General features: G+C 53.2%; 1 protein-coding gene across 1 annotated transcript in view; it reads right to left on the bottom strand.

The window, feature by feature from the left end:
* The window catches only part of KCNA10 (potassium voltage-gated channel subfamily A member 10), a 48,027-nt gene that overhangs the window by 3,025 nt on the left and 23,604 nt on the right, over positions 1 to 21,398 (bottom strand). The window contains exon 3 of the mRNA XM_041748567.1: positions 3,561 to 3,687. Within this exon, the coding sequence (XP_041604501.1) occupies positions 3,561 to 3,687 (127 nt within the window). The remainder of the gene's footprint in view (positions 1 to 3,560; positions 3,688 to 21,398) is intronic.

Raw genomic sequence — 21,398 nt, 5'->3', positions numbered from 1 at the left:
CGTGGGAACCCTGGGGTGGAAGCTGAGGCCTTGTCGGGGGCTGTGGGCCAGGGTCACAGAAGTGGGGGCACTTGGAGTCCCATCAGTCCCATGCGCTCTTTTCTCAGTTTGGGTGTGGACTTCAGGTCTGGGTGGCTAGGCCTGGCTGAGCCTCTGCCCTCCCTCTTAGGAGTGCATGGCCTTCGCAAGCTACCTGATGTCACTGAGCTGTTGCTTCCTTGGCTGTGGAGCGGGCGAGGATGTACTCATCACCCAGCACATCAGATTCGAGTCCTCAGTGGCAAGGGCTGGCCCCTGGTGAGCAGAGGGTGGTTGGAGGCAGGATAGAGCAGTGGTTAGGATCTCTGCCTGGGAACCAGTAGATGTAAGCTGGAGTCCTGGCTCTGAGCTCAGTAAGCCCTAGAGAAATAGTAGTTTCTCCTTCATAAGTGACCTATGTGATGAGTTAGGGTCTGGTCCTGGGGGTGCACCTGCTTATCTGCTTCTTGGTGTGAATTCCATTCCACTTTCTCCAGGCTGACAGGAAGGGGTACCATCCGGGTGCCTCTGGGGCAAGGGCTTGGGAACCATTCTGAATGGCTAGAGGCGGCCCTTATTAGGAGCCTTCTCTGGAGGCCAGAGGCAGAAGGCATGTGGGGACTAGGAAGGGCTTCCTTGGCCAAATGACTAACTTCCTCTCCTGGAAGCCAGGCCACTTCCCTTCTCCCTCCTCCTGATCTCTTCTTTGTCACATCTGTCCCCAGCTCATAGTGGGGTGGCGAGTGGGTCAGGTGGTACGAGAAGTGGTGGGACAATGCCAAGTTCGAACAATGTATTCTGTGGTCTATAGAAGCGTGCTCATGGGCCCCATTTAGACTAGTAAATTTTGATAATTATAGACATATGGAAAAGAGAGGACTGGTCTTGGGGACAAGAATCCTGGCTTGAAGCTTTGCCCCATCACTTAGGAGTTGTTTATTTTTTAGCAAATTACTGGATTTATATGAGCCTCAGTTTTCTTATCTGTAAAACAGGGAAAATAATGGTAATACTTACCTCAAAGAGTATACTGAGTAAATAAGATAACAGCAAGAGCACTTTGTCAATCGTAAATGACTACAAAACTGTAAGTGTTATCCTCCCTGCACCCCCCTGCCCTCCATTCTGCACAGAAATGCAATGCAACATCCTCTTGGGCAGAGTGAATGTTTTCGTGGCCTCCTACTTAGCCAGAGAGAATTCTCAGCTCACTGTCTTCCTGCTGGGCTCTCCCCGGCCCTGCCTCTGTGTCTTTGTCTCCGTTTTGCTCCCACCTGGTGCACCATTCCCCTTTCCTCTGTGTCTCCCACTCCTCTCTGCTCACCCAGGAACTGCTCATGGCCCACTCTGTCTGCAGAGCCTGCTCTGGCCAGTGGAGCTTGGGGAGGCCCCCACCTCCCCTGAGCTCCTGGCCTCCCTGCCTGGATCACTCACGTTTGCACTCAGTTTGGAGTGATACCTTTGGCAAGGTCAGCCTTAGCTCTTTAGCAAACTGATGGGCTTTCCCAGTGCAGGATAGTATCTTAGAGTTTTTCCTTCTGCTTTGGATGGCCCTAGAAGATAGAGCTCACCTCTGATGATCTCCACCTGCATCACCCCACTGTCCAGCTCAAAAAGGCAGACAGGAGGATGGTAAATGAGCATCAAAGTGGCGTAGGAGGTGGTGGGGCAGTGCCAAGTTCAGTTTTCTGTGGCTGTGCAGTGAGTATTTGTTAAGCAGGTGAGTGAGTGAACGAATGAATGAACAAGCAAATGAATGACGTGCCGTCTCAGGGAGGGTAGGGATTATGTCTGTGTTGTGTGCCATTATGATTCTAATACCTAGTTCCAGGGCTGAGCCCACCCAAGTGCCCAATTACTCTCTGGTGAATGAATGAATGAGTGAGCGATGAGTGAAGTGGTGCAGACAGCATATTAGGCTCAGAGCCAGGACACCTGCAATGCCTCTGCTGCTCTATGATTGCTGACTACTTGCATTTCCTCATCAAGGCTCCATTTTTTCCATCAGTAATAGGAAAATATGCTGAGTCAAAGAAACCAGATAAAAAAGGGTACATATAGCATAATTCCATTTAGACAAAATTCTAGAAACTGCTAACTAACCTAGAGTGTCAGAAAGCAGATCAGTAGTTGCCTGGGGCTGGGGGAGGAAAGGGAAAAGGAGCCATGGCCCAGGAGCCAAGGAAACTCTTTTAGGGGTGATGGTGATGTTTATCTTCATTGCGGTGATGGTTTCACAGGTGTATACATATGTTCAAACCTATCAGGTTGCACAGCTTTAATCTAGTGTGCATCCATTCATCTCTATACATATATTAAAAAAAAAAAAAAGGCAAACAAGCAAAAACAAGAACCAGAACCACAAACCAAAAGCCCTAGGAAATAAAAATGCATGGTCTGCAAGAGATTATTCCAGGTTTTGATAAGGTCCAAGGGGCTATGGCGATGCTGTGAAACTGCATGGGTCGTGGGGAAGGAGGTGGTTACTCTTCCGTAGTGCTGATCACAGTGCTGGGCCGTCCCCACTCATGCTGCAGGGCCTCCACAAATGGTTTAGAAGGAGTCAATGCACCTGAGAGCCGGGGCCCGAGTGTGGCCCCCAGGGGCCAGCTGGCAGGTGGCACCCCTGCAGAGCAAACAGGGGAGCCCACCTTGTCTCAGAAGTGTGTGCAGCATGCAGGCTGGCCCTGGCCCCGCAGGCCCGCTTCCCTCAGCTTAGTGCTGGCCATCCTGCCTCTTTGGGGGCAGGAGAGAAGCGGGGGGCTGCGCTGGGAGATATCCGCTCCTCTGCTGAGGTTTCTCTGCTTTCGATAGGCTGTGCGGTGACCATGTTGTGGGAGCCAAGATGGGAGCTGGCTCTGCCCCTGGGCCTACCCCCTCCACCCCATGTAGGGCCCCAGGAGGAGACAGACGGTCTGAGTGGGTGAGGGGGAGCTGCGGGCCAAGGGCACTTGGGGCCAGCTCCCATGACGCTGGGCAGGGTCCTGGATCCTGCTCTGTTTGCACACTGAGGGCGTGCCCGTGGCTTTCCCGGAGTCTCACACGTTTCCACCAGCCTGGTGTTCTCAGGCTTCCTCAGAGTTAGCACACCTCAGGGGGGAGCTCTCACCCTCTGGGTCCGCCCGGTCCACCTCCGCTCATCATCACCGCCTGCCTGACACGTGCCCAGCTGGCGTGGGTTAGGGCAGCACCTGCCGGCCACTGGCCACCGGCCACCGGGCACACCTGTGCCTCCCCCCGCAGGCCACTCTGCGCAGCTCCTGCCCCCTGCTCACCTCACTCCTGCCTTCATCTGAAGGTGAAGCTTTCCCTAAAGGAGGCCAGGTGATGGCCCTCTTGCCCTCCAGAGAAATCCCTAGACAAGGTTTTGGCGCACTACTATCTGATCCACGAGCTCTGTCTTCTTTGGGTCCCTTGGCATCTTTGTACCTGGGGGCAGCGTGGCCCACGGCATCTTCCACCTTCCCATGGTCCGGCCTTTGCCTGGTCCCCTTCCCCCAGAGCCAGGCAGGCCTGTGGTTGACTCTCAGCCCCGCCCTTACCAGGTATGCAGCCTTGGGGTCACCACCTCTGTGAACTCTGCTTTCTTCCGGTCTAAATGGGTCACACCATTGGTGTAGACGGTGTAGATGGTGACCCCCGGCTGCCTCCCTGTGTTCCTGGCACCTCCTGCTTGAACCAGGGCTGCGGCTGTGGTTGTGGTGCTGACGGCCCCTCCCTGACCAGAAGACACCTCCTCCAGGCCTGGCCTCTTGGGGGCTCAGCCCTGTGCCCCTCCCAGAGCAGATGTTCCTGAGATGTCTGCGGGGCTTCCAGGCTGTGGGCCGGGCTCCTGGAGGTCACAGGACGGGAGCCCGCAACATCCGGCCCCCCCAAGGCCCTCCCTCCCCCCCCCCCCCCCCCCCGCAGTCGCCTGGGTCGCTTAGCAACCCAACACCCCCACACCGCGGGTGAGGCTGTGGCCTCTGGGAGCCAGAGAACAGGCTGAGAGAAGTCTCCTCGAGCCTACAACCGTGTGCATGACCATGCAGGGCCCGGAGAGCCCGAGGGACGGAAGGCGGAGCCGCGCACAGGCGGCCCCACAGCACCGGGGCACCGGGCGGCCGTGGGGGGGGTTCGCGGAGGCGGGGGACGGGCGGCAGGTGGGCCGCGGGGCGGGGCTGGGGGGCGGGGAGCCGCCGTCGCTGTGCCCTCGGCTGTCGGAAGGGGGCGCTGTTGCCCCGCCGGAAGCCGGCCCTGGCCCCTCTGTAAGTCTGCGCAGGGCTCCCTCCTTCCATCGCGGGCGCCACCTCCCTTCCCCTCTTCACCAACCGGGCCTGGGCTTGCTGGCTCCCCCCACCCTCTTCCCGGTCTCTGCCCGCCGCGGCTGCGCCGCATGACATGGCCCCAGGACCCCAAACCATTCGCCCAGCCCCAGTCCAGGCCCTGTTCCTGTCCACCTTATCAGTGGTGAGGATGATGTGAGAGCCTCAGTTTCTCCAACTGAGGAATACTAAGGTGGAGTCTCAGGAAGGGACGTGGTGGCTCAGACGCCCGCTGCGCCCTCCTGTCCCTGTGGCCGAGTACCCCAGGGGCCAGCCCTCCCAGCCCTCCCGAGTAGAAGGCAGGGCAGAGGGTGCAGCCAGGGGCAGGGTCCTGCCCGCCATGTGAGCTCAGGGAAGGGGAAGGGAGTCAGCAGGCTGGCGTGGGGCCCGCAGGGGTCAGCCCCTCCTAGGGAAGAGCTCAGGCTCTGGGACAGAAGGAAGGGCCAGCTCACGATCCTAGCTTGGTCACCTCCTGTCTGTGTGACTGGGACAAGTGGCCTTACTGGTACCTGCCTCATGAGTCCGTGGTGAGCAAGTGCCACCACACTGAAAGCTGCAGCGTGTAGCAGGTACTTGGCGGCTGCTGGGGGCTAGTACCTCCGGGGTCAGGGATGGGCCACGTTTCCTTTCCTTCTTCCAGCACTAGTACAACACACTAGTACCTTTACTGGGGCAGCGACGGGGCCTTTCAGAGGCTGACCTTGCTGGGGCAAGCATGCAGGTCAGGGAGGGGGAGGCCTGAGGGCGGACAGAGGCTGCACACAACTTGTATGGCCCAGGGTTTCAGCCCCACAGTGTCCCTGAAGGCAACTAGGGATCATTTAACAAATGGAGGACCTGAGGTCTAGAAAGGTATGTGACCGGCCACAGGTCCTCTGGCCACTAAGACACGAAGCTGTGACTCACACCCAAGTTTTCTAGTTCCCACACCAACACGCATCCCTCTACCCAACAGCCCCACACTAGCACCCCCACTGCCATGTGCAGCCCATGCTCACTCAGCCAGGGACTGTGCCTGGGACACACACACACACACACACACACACACACACACGGATACACACATGGCCACACATGTGCAGCTACACAGCCGGTCACAGACACATACCAACTGCACATGAAATTACCCAGGCCCCCGAACACATGCACAAATATACAGACACACATGAGCAGGCTCCCATGCACCACCCTGCAGCCCCGGAAACCACCTACATCCACAATGTTTCTGTTCCAGGTGAGCCCTGACATCCCATCTCCCATCTAGTCTGTCCGCCTCTTGGAGCAGGAGGATATTCTGTTACTTGGAGCAATTGAAGGAAGACAAGGGGGACTGGAGGGGGCTCAGGAAGCTGGTCACATGGCATGCTTCCTTGTTGGAGTGGGGTGGGCACTGCATGGGCAGGCTGCTCTCTCCCTGCGGGGACCGCTCAAAGCCAGAGCTGTCTTCCTAAAGAGGCAGAATGATAGGGGCAGGAGCTCTTTCATTTACAACCTGAGCAGCAGCAATGCGGAAAAGAATGATCGCAGGGTCATACCTTCCAGCAGGAATGGAAGGGCTCACAAGTTAACGGTTATTAACCATGGAGACTGGACCAGCCCCCTGCCCCACCTGGGGGGATACTTGCTTTGGAGATCAGCAGGGAGGCAAGGCTCCTGGATCTCTTGATTTTGTGCACCATCGAGGCCCCCTATTGCCTTCCTGTTTGCCCTAGAGACAGGATGCATCTGTCCCAGATGGTAACAGGTGCAGTTTCCAGGTACCGGGAAGAGATGGCACAGAAGTCCCAGGCCTGGGAGCCTTCTTGAAGGTTCTGCCCATGCATGGTGCTGCCGGGGGCTGCTCTTGCCAGTGCCTGCACCTTCTGTGATGCGGCTTCTGCTGGAGCCTGCCGCTGGCACACCCTTTGGGCTCTGGGAAGTGGAAAGTACATCTCGGTTTTAGGCTGGCTCTGTCCAGAATTTGAGATGAGCAGCCAGGAAGTAAGACCCTAGAGAGCAAGACTGAGGCCCGCACCCTACACACTCACACCTTGCCCTGCCCTCCGGTGGGCCCCTGTCCTAGCCTGTCACTCTGCTGTCTGTCGCAGGGGTTGGAAGAAGGTACCGCAGAGCATCCCTCTAGGCCACCTGGACTGCGGGGTGTGAGTGGCGAGGGCCAGATCAGTGTCACATGTTGGTAAAACTCCTGCTCACCCCTGCCCCCCCGCTCTCTGAGGGTGGTTTTTTTTTGGGGGGGCATTCCCAGGAATATAAGAAGGGGTGGCTTTAGATAAAATGATAAAATAAGGAACATTTCTATTTCTCCCTCTACTGCCTGCCTTGCCCTTGGCCACTGATTGCCATTTGTTTAGCTGGAAGGAGCAGGAGTCTTGGGATCAGTACACCTGGCTTAAGTCTGCCTTTACCTCCCACCAGCTGTGTCCTCTTAGGAGCATCACATTAGCTTCCTAAGATTTAGTTCCTTTATCTTTAAAGTGAGCATAAGACCACCTGCCCCACCTGCCCACCCCTATGTCCTGCCTAGAGTGGCAGTGCAGGGACTCAAGCCCCCTTTCCCTTATTTGAGACCTAACACTCACCCCATGCTGCTGGGCAGCCTCACCCAAGGCAAGGGACGGATGCACTCCCTGAGCTTCCTTGATTTTCTCAGAAGCATGCAACGCATCACTGATGAGTCCACCTACACTTGCCTTGTCCCTTCCCCGCAGCCTTGCTGCATCCTCCCAGGAGGCAGTTTTAGCTCCGTGGTTATAAGCACGGCAGGCCTGGGTTTGTAACTAGTCATTTAATCTCTGGGCCTCAGTTTCCTCATCTGTCAAATGGGGAGGCTTTGTGTATCATCGGGCTGCCAGGATGATTACAGGAGTGAGTGGTTGTCAGACACTTAGAACATGTGGACGCGTGGTAAGTGCCACGCAGAGGTAGGGGCCTGTGCCTGGCTGCCCTGGGAGTAGCTGCCTTGCCGTGGCCTGGTTTTGAGAGCATAACCAGTGTGATTGTCTGAGCCCACACTGTCTTCTCCTTCCCCAGATGTGTGCCCCAGTCTTGTCCCCTGTTCAGGTGGAGGTCTCCTCTCCAGCCTTTGCACCGCATTAGTTTCCAAATCCTGGGCATCTGCGGCCATGAGGTCCCCCCTTCCTGTGCTTCCCTCCTCTCCTGAGGCCGGCCTGCTCTGGCTTCACCTCTTGCCTGGATGGCTGCTTCCCCTGCCCTTCCTGTCTGCCATCCCATCCAGGTGGTTACCAGGGAGGTCCTCCTCACGCCGGTGGGTCCAGTTGCCCTGTATCAGGGCTCCAGTGGATTCCTTCACACACACCTCAGGGCTCCCTGCTCAGCCCTGCTGCGCATGCATCCTGTGTGTGCCTCTTTCTCTCGTGCTGTGATGGAATCCAGCCTCCTCTGGTCTCTGCCGCCAATTCAGGGGTCAGGGAACAGGAGGGGAGGAGCGACGTGGCCCCATTCCGTCTGACAGTCAGTCGGACACCCCACCTTCTCCCTCCCTTTTCCTGCCCAGGCCTCCTGAGGGGCGGGGGAAGAAGCGGCAGAGCAGGTCTTGTGGCTGAGTGTTGACATTGAATAGCACAACATAAAATGCCAGCCTCTCCTTTTTGCAGAGACCCCCAATCTTGTGTTATTTTCTTGGGATCATCCCTCTAAAGAACCACCCCCTTAGCTGTGTTCTAGGATGTATTAAGCTGTAGGACCTGGGGCAAGTTGCTTAATCTCTCTGTGTCTCAGTGTCTGGTCTGTGAAGCAGGTATAATGACGGTGCCTGCAGAGAGGTCTGGGGGAGGAACTCCTGACCTCCTGTCACCCCAATGCCTTGCACACAGAAGGGACTCTGTCAGTACTTGTTGGATATTCATCGATTGGTACACAAAGACATGGCTAATGAAACAAAGCACTTCCCCTTATGGTGGAACTGCAGGCTTCTGCCTCCGTGGGTGGGGTGGGCCACGGAAGCTGTCGTGTGCCTGACAAAATACCACGGAGGCTACTGTCTACTCTCCTGATTAAAGTGGGGCATTGAGCCTCAAGAAGGCTCCAGAGTTTCTGGAGCAGAAATGGGCATAGTGGGTGGAAACCTGGGGACAGCTCTGCCTTCTTCTGGCACAGAAGGCCTAAGCTTAATGGAGGATTGGAATTGGTGTTCTTGGAAGGCTCCAAGCAAATTGAGCTGGGGCTGTAGACCATAAGAATAATGTGTCTCCCTAAGAGCATGCTGGGAAACAGGCCAACCTGGGTAGCTCATGCTGGCTGCCATGCATGCAATTGAATTTCCCCAGAATGCTTCTGGAACTCTGGGGGAAAGATGCTCAGGGCCCCTTGATACAGCTGTTAAGATCCAGTTGCAGAGATTGAAGTGTGGGTGAGAGGGGGGGAAATATGGCCAAGAACTCACCAGCAGGAGCAACGGAGAAGGTACTTCTTGCTCGGCCTGTGTGAGCCTCGCACGCTTCGGCGAGGTCAGCTCTCCATGGCTGAGGGCATCTGCTGGTCTCAGGGCAGAGAGAGGACTGGCAGGAAGGACCCTGCCCGGCTGATGCCCGGGATGCAGAAATCCTATCCTTCTGTGAAACAGGATCGCCCTTGCTGTGTCTGTGTCTGGATGAAGCTTGAGAAAGGATCTGGTCAGGGTCGGTGGGCAGGTGAAGGTGCAGGTACCCATGGCAAATTGGGCAGAGTGAATTTGGAAAGGGTGACCCTCACCCTTCCTGGCCAATGGTGCACAGATCAGATTCTGACCTGGAGGCTGAACAAATTGTTGGCTTGGGACATTTCCGCGAAGCCGGTAATAACATGTAGGTACAGAGGGGGCAGCGGTGGCCTTGTGTCTCCTCGTTGTCACCCCTAGCCTGTAGGATACTTTGCTCATAAGTGAGTGATCAAGTCAGGCATGGTTTTGTGGGGCTCCTCAGTGACCCCTGGCATTGAGGTTCTTAGGACAGGATATTTCTTTCTTTTTAAAAATATCATATTTATTTGAGAGAGAGAGCACGAGAGAACGAGCATGAGCAAGCGCATGAACAGTGGTGAGAAGCAGAGGGAGAGGGAGAAGTGGGCTCCCCGCCGAGCAGGGAGCCCGACTCAGGGCTCGATCCCAGGACCCTGAGATCATGACCTGAGCTGAAGGCAGATGCTTAACCGCTTAACTGAATGAGCCACCCAGGCACGCCCCACCCACCTTAGGACAGGTTCTTGTGTGAGGTTTCCCCTGAGGTTCTTGTGAGACGGGCCAGGATGGGGGTAGGGTTAGGGGCTTGCTTCAGTCCCATTGACTCTCGGGGCGACAGGAACCTTGACCCTACTAACTGGGGAAGAGTCCTCTCTCCAACTCCAATATATCCCTTCAGGTTCCCTGGGAGAGCTCCGGCCTGGAGAAGAGAGGACCCCTCACCCCGACAGGGCCATGGGGAGAGGGCACTGGCCAGCTCCCTGCCCTCACCGTCCTGAGGGGCTCCATTTGGTCACAGTGAGGAGAGGCAGAGAGGTGCGATGGACCAAGCTCGTGTTAGAAGACTTGGTGTTGAGTTTTACATTTACTAGCTGGTCACCTGGAGTGCACCCCTTAATCTCCCTGAGGTAACACCACACAATGGTTTTGGACACAGGCTCTGGGGCTGATTGCCGGGTCCAAACCCAGGCTTGCTCAGCTACTAGCTGTGTGACCTTGGGCAAATGACCTAACCACCCTGAGCCTCCATTTCCTCATCTATAAACAGGAATGAGAATAATAGGACATCTGCCAGTGTCGCCGTGAGATCTCACTGCAGTGATACATATAAAACACTCAGATCAACGCCCGGCAAGGTGAAATTGCCTATGGATATTGTGGCTTCTGCTTCCAGGGATCCGTGGATGCACAGCGCCTTTACTCCACAAGAGGCTCTACTCATGGATATTTTGGGACATCTTGGGACACTAGATATTTTGCTGTTCTGCATGGGGGTGGGGTACTGGCTCATTTTCCTATGTACAGAGCAGCCGGTGCTCTGTGGGCCTCCACCCTGGAGAGGAGTCGGTGCCCCACAGAGCCTGGTGACCCACCGATTCCTTGAGTCAGGATCTGCGTTCTGGCTCAGGAGGTGTTGTAGCCGTGAATGCCCTGGCCCCACCACAGCTCGCCTCTCTGGGACAGGCAACAAGGCCAACACGAAGGCCGTTCTCATCAATAGCTAATGAGCCCATCAATAAAGGATGGCCTGTCTGTTCCCTATCCGCATATCCTCCCTGCCCCCTCAGCCTTTCCCTTCCCCTTTGTTGCTTCTCCTTCGTGGTGCTCAGGTGTTCTTGTCTTGTGAGGAGTGGATAAGAGGCTAGGATCCCAGAGGCAGAAGGACCCAGGATACCTGCCATTTCTTCTCCCACCCAGAGGGCAGTGGGCTGTGCCCAGGACTGTTCCAGGTCCCCTTCTCTCACAGCCCAGTACTGGGGTTCTGAACAGCCCCTGGGGAGCAGGTCAGCTGTAGGGCTGAGGAGCAGGAGATGGAGGGAGGCATGGGGTGGGCTGGATAAACTGCTCACGGTTTTGCTTAGGGAGTTACTATGGATCAGATTCATCGTCCTAAAGCTGTGAGTGCTGTATCTCAGCACACGTGACTGAGCCAGGACCAGGAGGAGATGGTTCTCCCGGGCCAAATGAGTCACACAGGCCGACACTTACCTATTCAGTTTAAGGACACCAGGCTTTGTTGTGTCCCCATGTGTCCGGGGCCGAGCCAGGAGCCGGACAGACAACGAGGTCCACGGGTGCGGCTGAGGCTGTGCCTATGACATAACCTTGTAATTTGTTACTTCCTCCCCCCTCCTTTTTTATTTAGGGGTGGCAGGGTGGCTCAGTCGGTTTAGTGTCCGGCTCCTCGTTTGGCTCAGGTCATGATCTCATCAGTTGTGGGATCGAACCCTGCATCTGGCTCCCCACTCAGTGCAGAGTCTGCTTGAAGATTCTTTTCCTCTGACTCTCCCCCTACTGGTGCTCTCTCTCTTTCTCAAATAAATAAATCTTTTTAAAAAGCTTTATTTGGGGCATCCAGGTGGCTCAGTTGTTGAGAGTCTGCCTTTGGCTCAGGTCATGATCTCGGGGTCCTGGGATCGAGTCCCACATTGGGCTCCCTGCATGGAGCCTGCTTCTCCCTCTGCCTGTGTCTCTGCCTCTCTCTCTGTGTGTCTCTAATGAATAGATAACATCTTAAAAAACTAAAACTAAAAGTAAAAAAACTTTATTTAGATAATTGGCTATGTACATATTAAAAGCATACAATCTGGTAAGTCCTGATATAAGTATATACCCATGAAACCATCACAATCAAGGTACTGAACATCTCTATCACCCCAAAAGTTTCTTTCTTCTTTCTTTCTTTCTTTCTTTCTTTCTTTCTTTCTTTCTTTCTTTCTTTCTTTCTTCTTTCTTTCTTTCTCTTTCTCTTTCTCTTTCTTCTTTTTCTTTCTCTTTTTGTTTAAAGATTTTATCTATTCATGAGAGACACACTCAGAGAGAGAGCAGAGATACAGGCAGAGGGGGAAACAGGCTCCATGCAGGGAGCCCGATGCGGGACTCGATCCTGGGACTCCAGGATCATGCACTGGGTCGAAGGCAGGCACCAAGCCGCTGAGCCATCCAGGGATCCCCCATCTTTCTTTTTTTAAAAAAGATTTATTTATTTATTCACAAGAAACACACGCAGAGAGGGGAACAGACACAGGAATCCTACAGTATGTACTATTTTCCTGTCTGGTTCTTTTTACCTGGAAGAGTTATTTTAAGATTCATCTGTGTTGCGTGTATCAATAGCTCATTGATACAATAATAGCTCAGCCTTTGTACTGCTGTGCAGTATTCCATGGTGCAGTTATAATACAAATTGTTTATCTCTTCATTTGTTGATGGACGTTTGAGTTGTTTCTAGTTTGGGGCTGTTACAAATAAAGCTATTATGAACATTCATGCTCTAGTCTTACGCTTTTGTTTCCTGTAGGTAATGTAGAAGTTGAACGGTCCCTACCAGTTTGATAGAGTTAGATGCCCAGCATCTACAAACAATCCCAGATTGGCTGAATCTTTCAGAATCTCACCTCTACCAGGAAAAGGTATTTTTGTTTTCTCAAAGAGAAAGCAAGTGGACAAATACAGGTACCTGAGAACAAGCAGAAGAGGTTGGGAGGAGGGGAGATGCTTTGTAAGTGACCATAGCTAAACATTATTTTCCTTTAAGCCAGTAGACTATGGCCCTTTACAATGTCATTACCAGGGCTAAGCAGCTAATCATCAGCATTGACCTCCAGACTGCGTTCCTGGGACACAACTGTGGCCAGAGAAGAGGTCTGGTCCTAGGCACCGAGGGGTTATGGGACCTGGGAGAGATGCTAACACCTGACTCTGGAAGCAGGGGTAGTTGGGTGGTGCTGGGTACCAGTGTCTGCACCGAGCTGGCCTAAGTACAGAGAGCAAACTCTCCCCACCTCTCTGACCCACATCTCCTGCCACACTTTGCATATAGCTACATTTGGTGCCAAGTAATCCCTTCCCTTTTCCCAGGCAGCCCTGAGTCTACACAGAGAGAGCTTGCCTGTGATACTGGGGTGCCTCCTTCCATCTGGGTAGCTGGGCTCAGCCTGACTGGGGATCTGTCTCCCCTTACCCTGAGGGGCTTGAGAAGTGGCTTCCAGAAACAAGAATCATAGTCTCAGAGGCATGGAGATGGAGACCCACTGGCTTCTCAGCACCTCTAGTGACTTATTAATTGGTTACATTGTCCATTTACCCAACAACCAGTTATGGGACACAGAAATTGTGCTGGTGCTTGGGTTATAGAGGGAATAAATGTGAAGACCCTTCAAAGTGATCATGTCCAGGGGGCACCCCAACAAGATGCTAGTGGCAAGTTCACCACTGGTAGATGAGTGAGCGCCACTTGGCAGACAAGCTCTGGGGCTGTGGGCGGGGGGCTACCCAGCCTCGAGGGTCTGATTCCTCTGGGCTGAGACCTGAAGCATGGGGGTTGGTAATCTGCAGAGCAAGGAGTGGAAGGAGTCCTGAGAGGGGGCTACTTCACGTGGTAGGGCCCCGCTGTGTGTGAGCCCAGGAAGGCCTCTCCCAGACCTGCAGCCCCACATCCTGCTGCCTGGGTCTCTGCCTCTCTCACTCCATGTCTCTCACGAATAAGTAAATGCAATCTTTAAAAAAAAAGCCATAAAAATTTACTGTTCTCATTTCTTTTCTCTTCCTGACATTGCTTGTCTTCTCTACTCTCATTGGCCTAGCAAACCTGTCATTCTTGTCAAGAGTCCATTGGGAAGCTCAAATGTATTTGAACTGTGTGTGCAATGGTCACGGTGGAGCAAAGATGTGGGAAACAGAGCTTGGAACTGTTTGCAAGAACTCACTGGACGACAGGAATAGTCACAGCAGCTACCACCTATTGAGCATCTGCCCTGTGTTAGGCACAGGGCCTGCTGCTTTAGCTGTCGTATCTCAGGTGATCTCCCCAGCAATAGTAGTAGGTACTATCAGCATCTCAAGTTTGGGGAAACTGAGTCACAGGGAGGTTTGCTTGCTCAAGGTCATTTAGCTCCTGAGATGGTAGAGCTATGTGAACCCAGATGCACAGGCTTGACCTGTGTGCAATGTGCAGGGCGGCAGGCAGGCGTGGGCTCGACGTGGCACGACCTGTGCCCGACGTAGTCCCTGAGGGCTCCCTGGGGAGGTAGCAGTGGAGCTGAGAGAACAGGGATCCAGGCTGAGAAAAAGACACGAATAGGAGAAGTGATGGAGGGGACCTTCCAGTGCAACAGCGTGAAGCCCAGAAGTGATCTGCTGGAGACTGGAGTGGGGGCCATGAGGAGGATAGGGGTCCAATTTAGGCAGTGTCTACACAGGCCGCACGGGCTGTAGAGTGATGGTGTGCACCATCCACCGTCTGGTGGTGTCCTCCTGTTGAGCCTGAGGCTGTGACAGGGAAGAGGAAGGAGCTGAGGTCCCAGATCCACGCATTTACAATCCATGGTAGGATCTGCCCCCATCCCTCCTCTCATCCTTATTACTACGACCCTTTCTCTCTTCAAAGGAAATTTTGCATGAAGGTTTAATATGTAAAACAGATAGAGAGAAGCTGTTCTCCTCGAGTGGGGGTGGGGTGGGGATCCTGAGTCCTCCCTGCTGGGCCCTTGATTCCCTGTTCCTTGGGGGCCTCTTCAGCTCCTCAGAGCCACACAGTCTGACATCCACTGGCTAAGGGGTCATTCCTGTCCAGGGCTGTCCAGGTGAGGTCTGACCTTTCCTGGATATGTCCTGTGGCCCCTTCTCCCCAGCGTGCAGGCAAGTGACACGACAGTCAGTTTGGTCCTTGCCCAAGAACCCGATCTCCTTGCTCTCCACTCTGACCTCTGGCTCTGTTACCAGCAGCAGCCAGGAGCAGGGCCTGACGCCCTGGGCTCCATCTGACCAACTGGACACCGAACCACGAAAAATGAACTCCCCTATCAGGTCCCGGGACCTCTCAGACTTCGGCCTGGGCTCACCTCCTGACCTAAACGCCCCCACTCCAGTTTCTGGGGAAAAGGATGGGCAGGGTTGTGCACACTTGGGGGAGTCCCCATCACCCCAACGGTATATGCCGGAACTGGACTCAGTGGAGAGAGGGGGCCTGGGGGCAGCGGGAGAGGGAGTCAGGGGTGGTAATGAATAGAAGCTGCTTTCTGCAGGTCGGGGACAAACAACCATCGAGTCTGAATGGCTCAAGCTCACATTTCTGTGTGGACCTGCTCCATCTCTCAGCACCTGAAGACATTAGGGGTGCGAACGAGCAGGTGCTCTTCACACGAGCACATGATTGCTCCGCACATAAGGTATGCCCAGTGCTGTGCTCAGTGGTGGAGACAGAGCCGTAGTGGGGCTGGGGGCCAAAAGGCCAAAGGGTGTAGATCCGTGGGAATCTCAAGGGCCACCCTGCAGAATGCCGACAGGACAGGATGAGCATTGCCTGCACAGCATCCAGCTCTGAGCCTGCTCCCCGAGAACCTGATGGAAGCCTTTGCAACCAGATCACAGAGGAGAGGATACTTAGGTTGGGATGGAGGAGGGACAAAAGCAAAGGGAGGAGGGGAAGATCTCATCTCTTAGGAGCAGCCTGGACTGAGTCTTGTAGGACAAATGGGATGTCCCAAAGCAGAGAAGAGGTTTGGTTCATGGAACAGAAGGGACATGGGAAGGGGCATTCCAGTCCTGTGCAAAACAGCCTGTGTGAGGGGAGGCACAGACACACATGGAAACCTCATTTACCTGGCACACTCCAAACTCAGGAATGTCCCGCCGGTGTGACATTAGGGTCCCTTCGATCCTACATGGTACAGTGGGGAGCTGCTCTGGGCTCAGACAGATCTGGCTTAAAATCCTAGTGGTGTGGCCTTGGGGCATGTTGTAATCTTTCTGAGTTCAGCTCCTCATCTGCAGAGGGGGGTTTGCTGTTTACCTTGCTAGTCTGTTGTGATGCAAGGGCAACATGAAATAATGCAGTCATAAGACATGGCCCATGGGACTTGGCTCCTATCTCTTCTATGAGGTGCAGAACCTGATACTAAGAGTTCTGGAATTAGGAGGGTTCAGGAGTGGTCTGCACAGGCCTCTTGTCAATGCAGGGAGCCCCTCTGTTGCTGTAGAGGTGACATCCAGACTCTGCGAGGCACTTCTGGCCTCATGCAAGTGTCACTGGCCCACCACAACCCTGACTGTAGCCATTTACTAGCTCACTCTGACCCTGTTCCAGGGGAGGGGTGAAAAGGGGAAGAGAGTGATTAGGAATAGTGACCCCTAGCTCATAGATGTGGAGACTCAGAAAGGGACTTGACAATCAATGATCTTAACCTGAATTATATAGATGCCGAGGGCTGCAACTTGTGCAAGGTCTCCCAACGACTTACTCTTAGGTCTCCCTACTTCCCCTTTGGCTGAGCTCGCTCCACTCAGTGACATCACAGTGAACTGATCAACCTCTGCAGGTTCTAGCACCTGCCTCCCCGCCGTACCCTGGGATCTAGGGGGCTGGGTGCTTGGAGGGTCCTGTGCTACATGTCATTCAAATCACTGTTACTGTCCTGGTACCCTGGAAGTGTGGGGTGGACGAGGCAGGACTGGGAGCTCTGACTGGGGCCTCGCCCCTGCATAGTTAGGGACAATGGGGCAGAGGGCACAGTGGGCAATGGGTACCCACTTCCCCGGGTGGGGGCAGGCCAGCAGTAGTTTCAGGAAGGATGTCATGTTGAAGAAGTCAGAGGTGTGCAACTGCAGCTAACGAGTCGGGGTTGGAGGCTGGGCAGAGATGGTGAAGCCTTACCACAGGGCAGGGCCCAGAGACCCCACGGGATCCTGGCACAGGTGGAGCCACTAGGTAGGAGTTAGCTTTGAGGTATCCTTTGTTCCTGAACTGGAGGACCAAGAACTGACAAGAGCAAAGCAGACCTCCCACACTGGAAGGAGGGGCCACTGGCTAGGTTCCTGGTTGTGGGCTCAGGCCCTGGGAACCTGGCAAAAGTGAGTTGTGGCCTGGGTGAGGCTGCTAGTAGGGTCAGTGGCCTAGCTGTTAGAGAGGGAGGCTATAAACTCTGGAAGCCATGCAGATCACCAGCAGGCTGCACAGAAAGAGCAGAGCCTCCAGGCCAGAGCTCGCGGTGGCATTGGATTAGAGGTATGGCTGGATGACTCAGGCACTCAACTTGCTGGGTGACCTTGGGAGATTCCTTTACCCTCCATAGGCCTCAGTTTTTCATCTGCAAACTGTGGGTAATAATAAGGTAAAATTATGCCTTCCTCCCAGGTTCTTTGAGAATTAAAATAAAAGCTACGTGACATTGTACTGAAGTGACACGCCGCCTCTGTCTCATCATGAAGTCCTTGCATCCTCAGGTCCCCCAGTGCAGTGACCTAGCCTCTGGCTTCCTCTGTGTCCCCCAGCATTCAGGACAGGGCTTTGGTCCACCATGCAGACTCAGTGAGAGGACAGGCCACAGCTGAGGCCAGCCTGCAGGGCCCTGGCAGTAGGAGATGTTGCAAGGAGGGAACAGCCCAGTGATGGATGACGCTGCCAGCCCTTGCCCATCTGGCAGCCTGAGCAATTTGCATAAAAACAAAGACAGCTCCAGTGGCATGAAATATTGATGCTCTGAGACTTTCCAGAGTGGCGTTTTGGTCTGGCTCAGCGAAGGCCTGGCTCCTGGCCCCCATGGTAATGGCGCCTCCTGCCTTTTGAGGTTGATTCCAAGAGGCTGCAGGAAGGGAGAGTGCCCTGCTGGAGAGGGCCACCTGCGAGTCCCTGTGCACATACATTAGTCTCAGGTTTCAGGTGATACTGACTTTAATCAAATTGGGTTGGAAAAAAACACATTGGATCAGGTTCTGAGTGGCTCAGTTTCTTGCATGATGAAGGCAGATGGGAGCTCAGTCCCCTCAGCAGGCCTTGCTTCCCTCCCTGACCCTCACAAAGCAACCCACTGACCAACTGGAAACCTTTCAAGAGTAACAGGGTGGGGGGGGATGAGGCCCAGCTCTGAGGAAGCTCTAAGATGGGGAGGTGTGACTGTGGGGGCTACAGGCTCATCGGTGTCCTGGAGGGTGCGCACTACTAATATATGCCGACAGAGTCCAGCTGGTGCCTTGTAGGGCAGCCCTCAGTGCCTTACTTGCTCACAGCAAGGTTGGTGGCCAGGTGCAGCCTTACCCTCAAATCTCAGGTGGAAAGGGGAAGGTGCTTTACACAGACACAGGATTCTGGGTCTCTGTCCCTAGGGCAGAGCTAGGACTCTGTTTATCTCCAATTTGGCTTCCCCCAGGAGGTGGGGGTGGTAATATAAAATCTGAGCTCCCTTCTCAGCTCTGTCCCCACAGGCACTGCCTTCTGGCCCAGACCCCTCCATCTCCATCTGCCAAAGGAGTGTGAACATTCAGCTCCAGCCAGATTCCTACCGCCAGAGCAGGCCCGTCCTAATAGGTCTCTCTGTGTGAGCACCTCCGGGCTGCCGGCCAAGGCTTAGTCATCTTTGTATCCTCAGCTCCTGGCACACAGGAGGCACCTGAAAAATGTTTGATGAAATTAACAGCCTTGGAGGGAGGGGCAGGGCAGGACCTAGACGCTGACCAATAGGATGACGGGAGCATCTGCAGGCCAATAGCAAGGTCTGCTAGCTCCTGGCAGAGAGGTTTGGGAGGGGAGAGGGGCTTTTTCTCTTCCTGGTTGGTTGGCAAGAATCAGTAAGCTGTTTTTTGGCCAGGGGTCCCACCTTTCATCAGAGCTACAGTTGGCCAGGATTTGGGGCTGGGATGTGTGTGTGTTTAAAATTTTATTTAAAAAACAATACATACAATAGAAAAATTGTGAAAAACAGAAGAAGAGTATAACAGAGACAAGTACCATGTTCTCAACTAGTTGAGTCATTTCTTAACATTCTTCTAAATATGGCTGACTTGGCTGGAGCAAGGGTTGGAGACATACCCCCTTCCCTATTCTGCGAGCAAGTGATGCCAATCCTGCACCCACCTGCCCACCCCTTGGCTCAGGAAACAATACCAAGCCCTCTTGACTTGGTATTTCCTACTCCATTGGTTGAAAACTAGAACAGTTGGCCCATTTTGAGTGGGTCCAGCAAGGTCTTTGTGAACAAGCTGAAGAACCCAGATCCATTTAGGGCCCTCTGTTTACCTTTGTTCGGTGACCCAGCACTGGCAGCATCACATCCGATCGGGGTCAGGATGCTGACTGATTCCTCACTCAAACTGGAGTGTGGAGGAGGGGAGTGGAGGAGTGGGGAGTCCATTAAACAGAAGATGGTCCTATTGGGTAGAAAAGACTGTTAACCTACAGCCTTCTCTGAGACCAGAGGTTTTATGTCCACTTTCTGAGAGCTTGCTGTGTGTTCCACGCTGTTCTAAGTACTTTGCAAATGTTAATCCCTCATAAACACTCTTCGTTTATGTTTTTATTTAACTATTTAACAGATAGTTATTGAGCATTGGTATTGACTAAAGTTAGAGATTGGGGGTCATTCTTGACGCCTTCCCAGGCCCCATTCTCTGTATCTTTTGTCTTTGCCCCACCTTCCCCTCTTCTGCTGGCCATGGGTGCTTCAAAAGAGCCTTTGTACAGATTCTTCTGCTGTTTCCTGCAGTCTTTTCTCCACACAGCATCCTGAGTGATTGTTCCAGTGTGCAAATCACATCTGTCACTCCCCTCCTCAAAATTCTTCAATGACTCACCATCTGCTATGGTGCAAAATTGAAGCTCCTTTCATGGTGTACATGGCTTGTTGTCCCTGAATATTGGTTCTCCCTTTTTGCTTAAGCCCATCATTTTTAACTAGGTGTGTGTGTGTGTGTGTGTGTGTGTGTGTGTGTGTGTGCAAGAACAAAGACCATATTTTCTAACCACCCTCATCACTGGGTGTTGTCAAGTGACTAAGGTGGGAGTAAGTGAGGTGTTACCTGGCAGCTTGCTGGGCACCTTGTTTTATGAGTCGGCATTCACACACACTCTGCCCTCTACTTTGTCTATTTTTAAACCTCTGCCAGCTGGAATAAGATGTCCTTTCTTGATCCTGAGGTTAAGTCCATGTAAAAGGAAGCAACAAGATAGGAGACTAACTCCCTGGTAGAATAATCCAGTCCAGCTCTGGATCACAAATCTGGCCTTTATGCTAGAGAACAATAATATTTTATCTTGTTTAAATCACTTTTGTTTTTGTCACTTTCAGTCAAACCCAACCCAACTAATGGGCACACAAGACGAGTCCTACTTCATTTTGTTTCCCAATGTTCCCGTGTAGGTCATTCAACGCTACAAGGATGACATGCCCCTGGACTCCACCCATGCTGTTCCATTCACTTGGGATGATTCCCCTGCCCTGTTTCCTGAAACCTCATGCATTTGGCAAACTCTCAGGTCTTTTGACATCTGGCTATGGCATTACCTTTTCAGGGCTTTCTCCTGGTCATACATGGTTGCTCAGGCCCTCCTTCCCCTGTGCTCCTATGGAATCAGGTACACACTTGAATATAGCACTTGTCCTGTTATAATTATGTCCCCTCTTCCTATGTCCAAGAACAACATCTAATTCATCTTTGCATTATCTCTAACTAGCATGCTATTTGGCAAACAGTAAGCTTCTAATAAATTCTTGCTGAATAAATGATAATGAGTTTCAGGGAAGGACCAGAGTTGGTGGGACCCCAAGAGAGACACAATTCCTTGTCACCTGAAAACTCTTCTGCTTGAGTTTGAATTATGTCCATGCAACAATAGAGTGGTCTAGAAGAAAGCTCCTGAAAGTACAACCTGAAATCCAAATTCTCTGCTTTTTAGGACAGTCTCAGCACTCCCAGTCTCTCTGGGTCATCCAGTCCATGGTACATAGGCCAAGGTCCTATAGCCCTGGCCATTCTTAGAAAAAGCAACCACAAGAGGGGTCGGGCAGAGAGCCTACCAGCCCAGGATATTGCCCAGAATGGTAGACAAGAGGTAGTATACATCAGAGACATTGCTCTCGCCACACTAGGCTAGTGCTGGAGGGGCAGGTGGGGCCAGTGTGGGGAGGTACCAGACAAGGACTTCAAGGAGTCAGTGAGGGGATGCTGACTCAGAACTGGGAGTCTGGTATCTGGCATAGGAAGATTCTATAGGATCTTAGGAAGAGGCCCAGGGAACACCTGATTCTGCATCAAGGCCCTGTCTGGGTGAGATGAAGCAGAGAAGTAGTAGGGGAAGAGCTGTCATCTGCAGTCAGATGAATTAGAATCAAGGCCCTTGAGCTCAACTTACCAAAATCCTTCAGAATTTCAGTTTCCTCATTTGTGAAGTAGGGAAGGCCATGTCAAGTCCTAATTTATGAGGTTGCTGTGAGACAAATGAGACAATATGCATTAAAGTAATTTCAAACGCAAAACTGTGCCAACAATGCTAGTGTGGTCATTGCTTTAGGGGATACATGGGGGCAGGAGCAAGATGCCTATGGTAGAATGTGTCATTGGCTTCATTCTATACTCTTGTCTATATTCATGCCCTTTGTCATGTGACTTTGTAGTTCCTCCTATTCCTT

This window comes from Vulpes lagopus, chromosome 3 (genome assembly GCF_018345385.1).
Source record: "Vulpes lagopus strain Blue_001 chromosome 3, ASM1834538v1, whole genome shotgun sequence".
Taxonomy (NCBI): domain Eukaryota; kingdom Metazoa; phylum Chordata; class Mammalia; order Carnivora; family Canidae; genus Vulpes; species Vulpes lagopus.
Note: the sequence above shows the minus strand (reverse complement) of the source record. Positions and strands in the feature narration are given on the sequence as shown.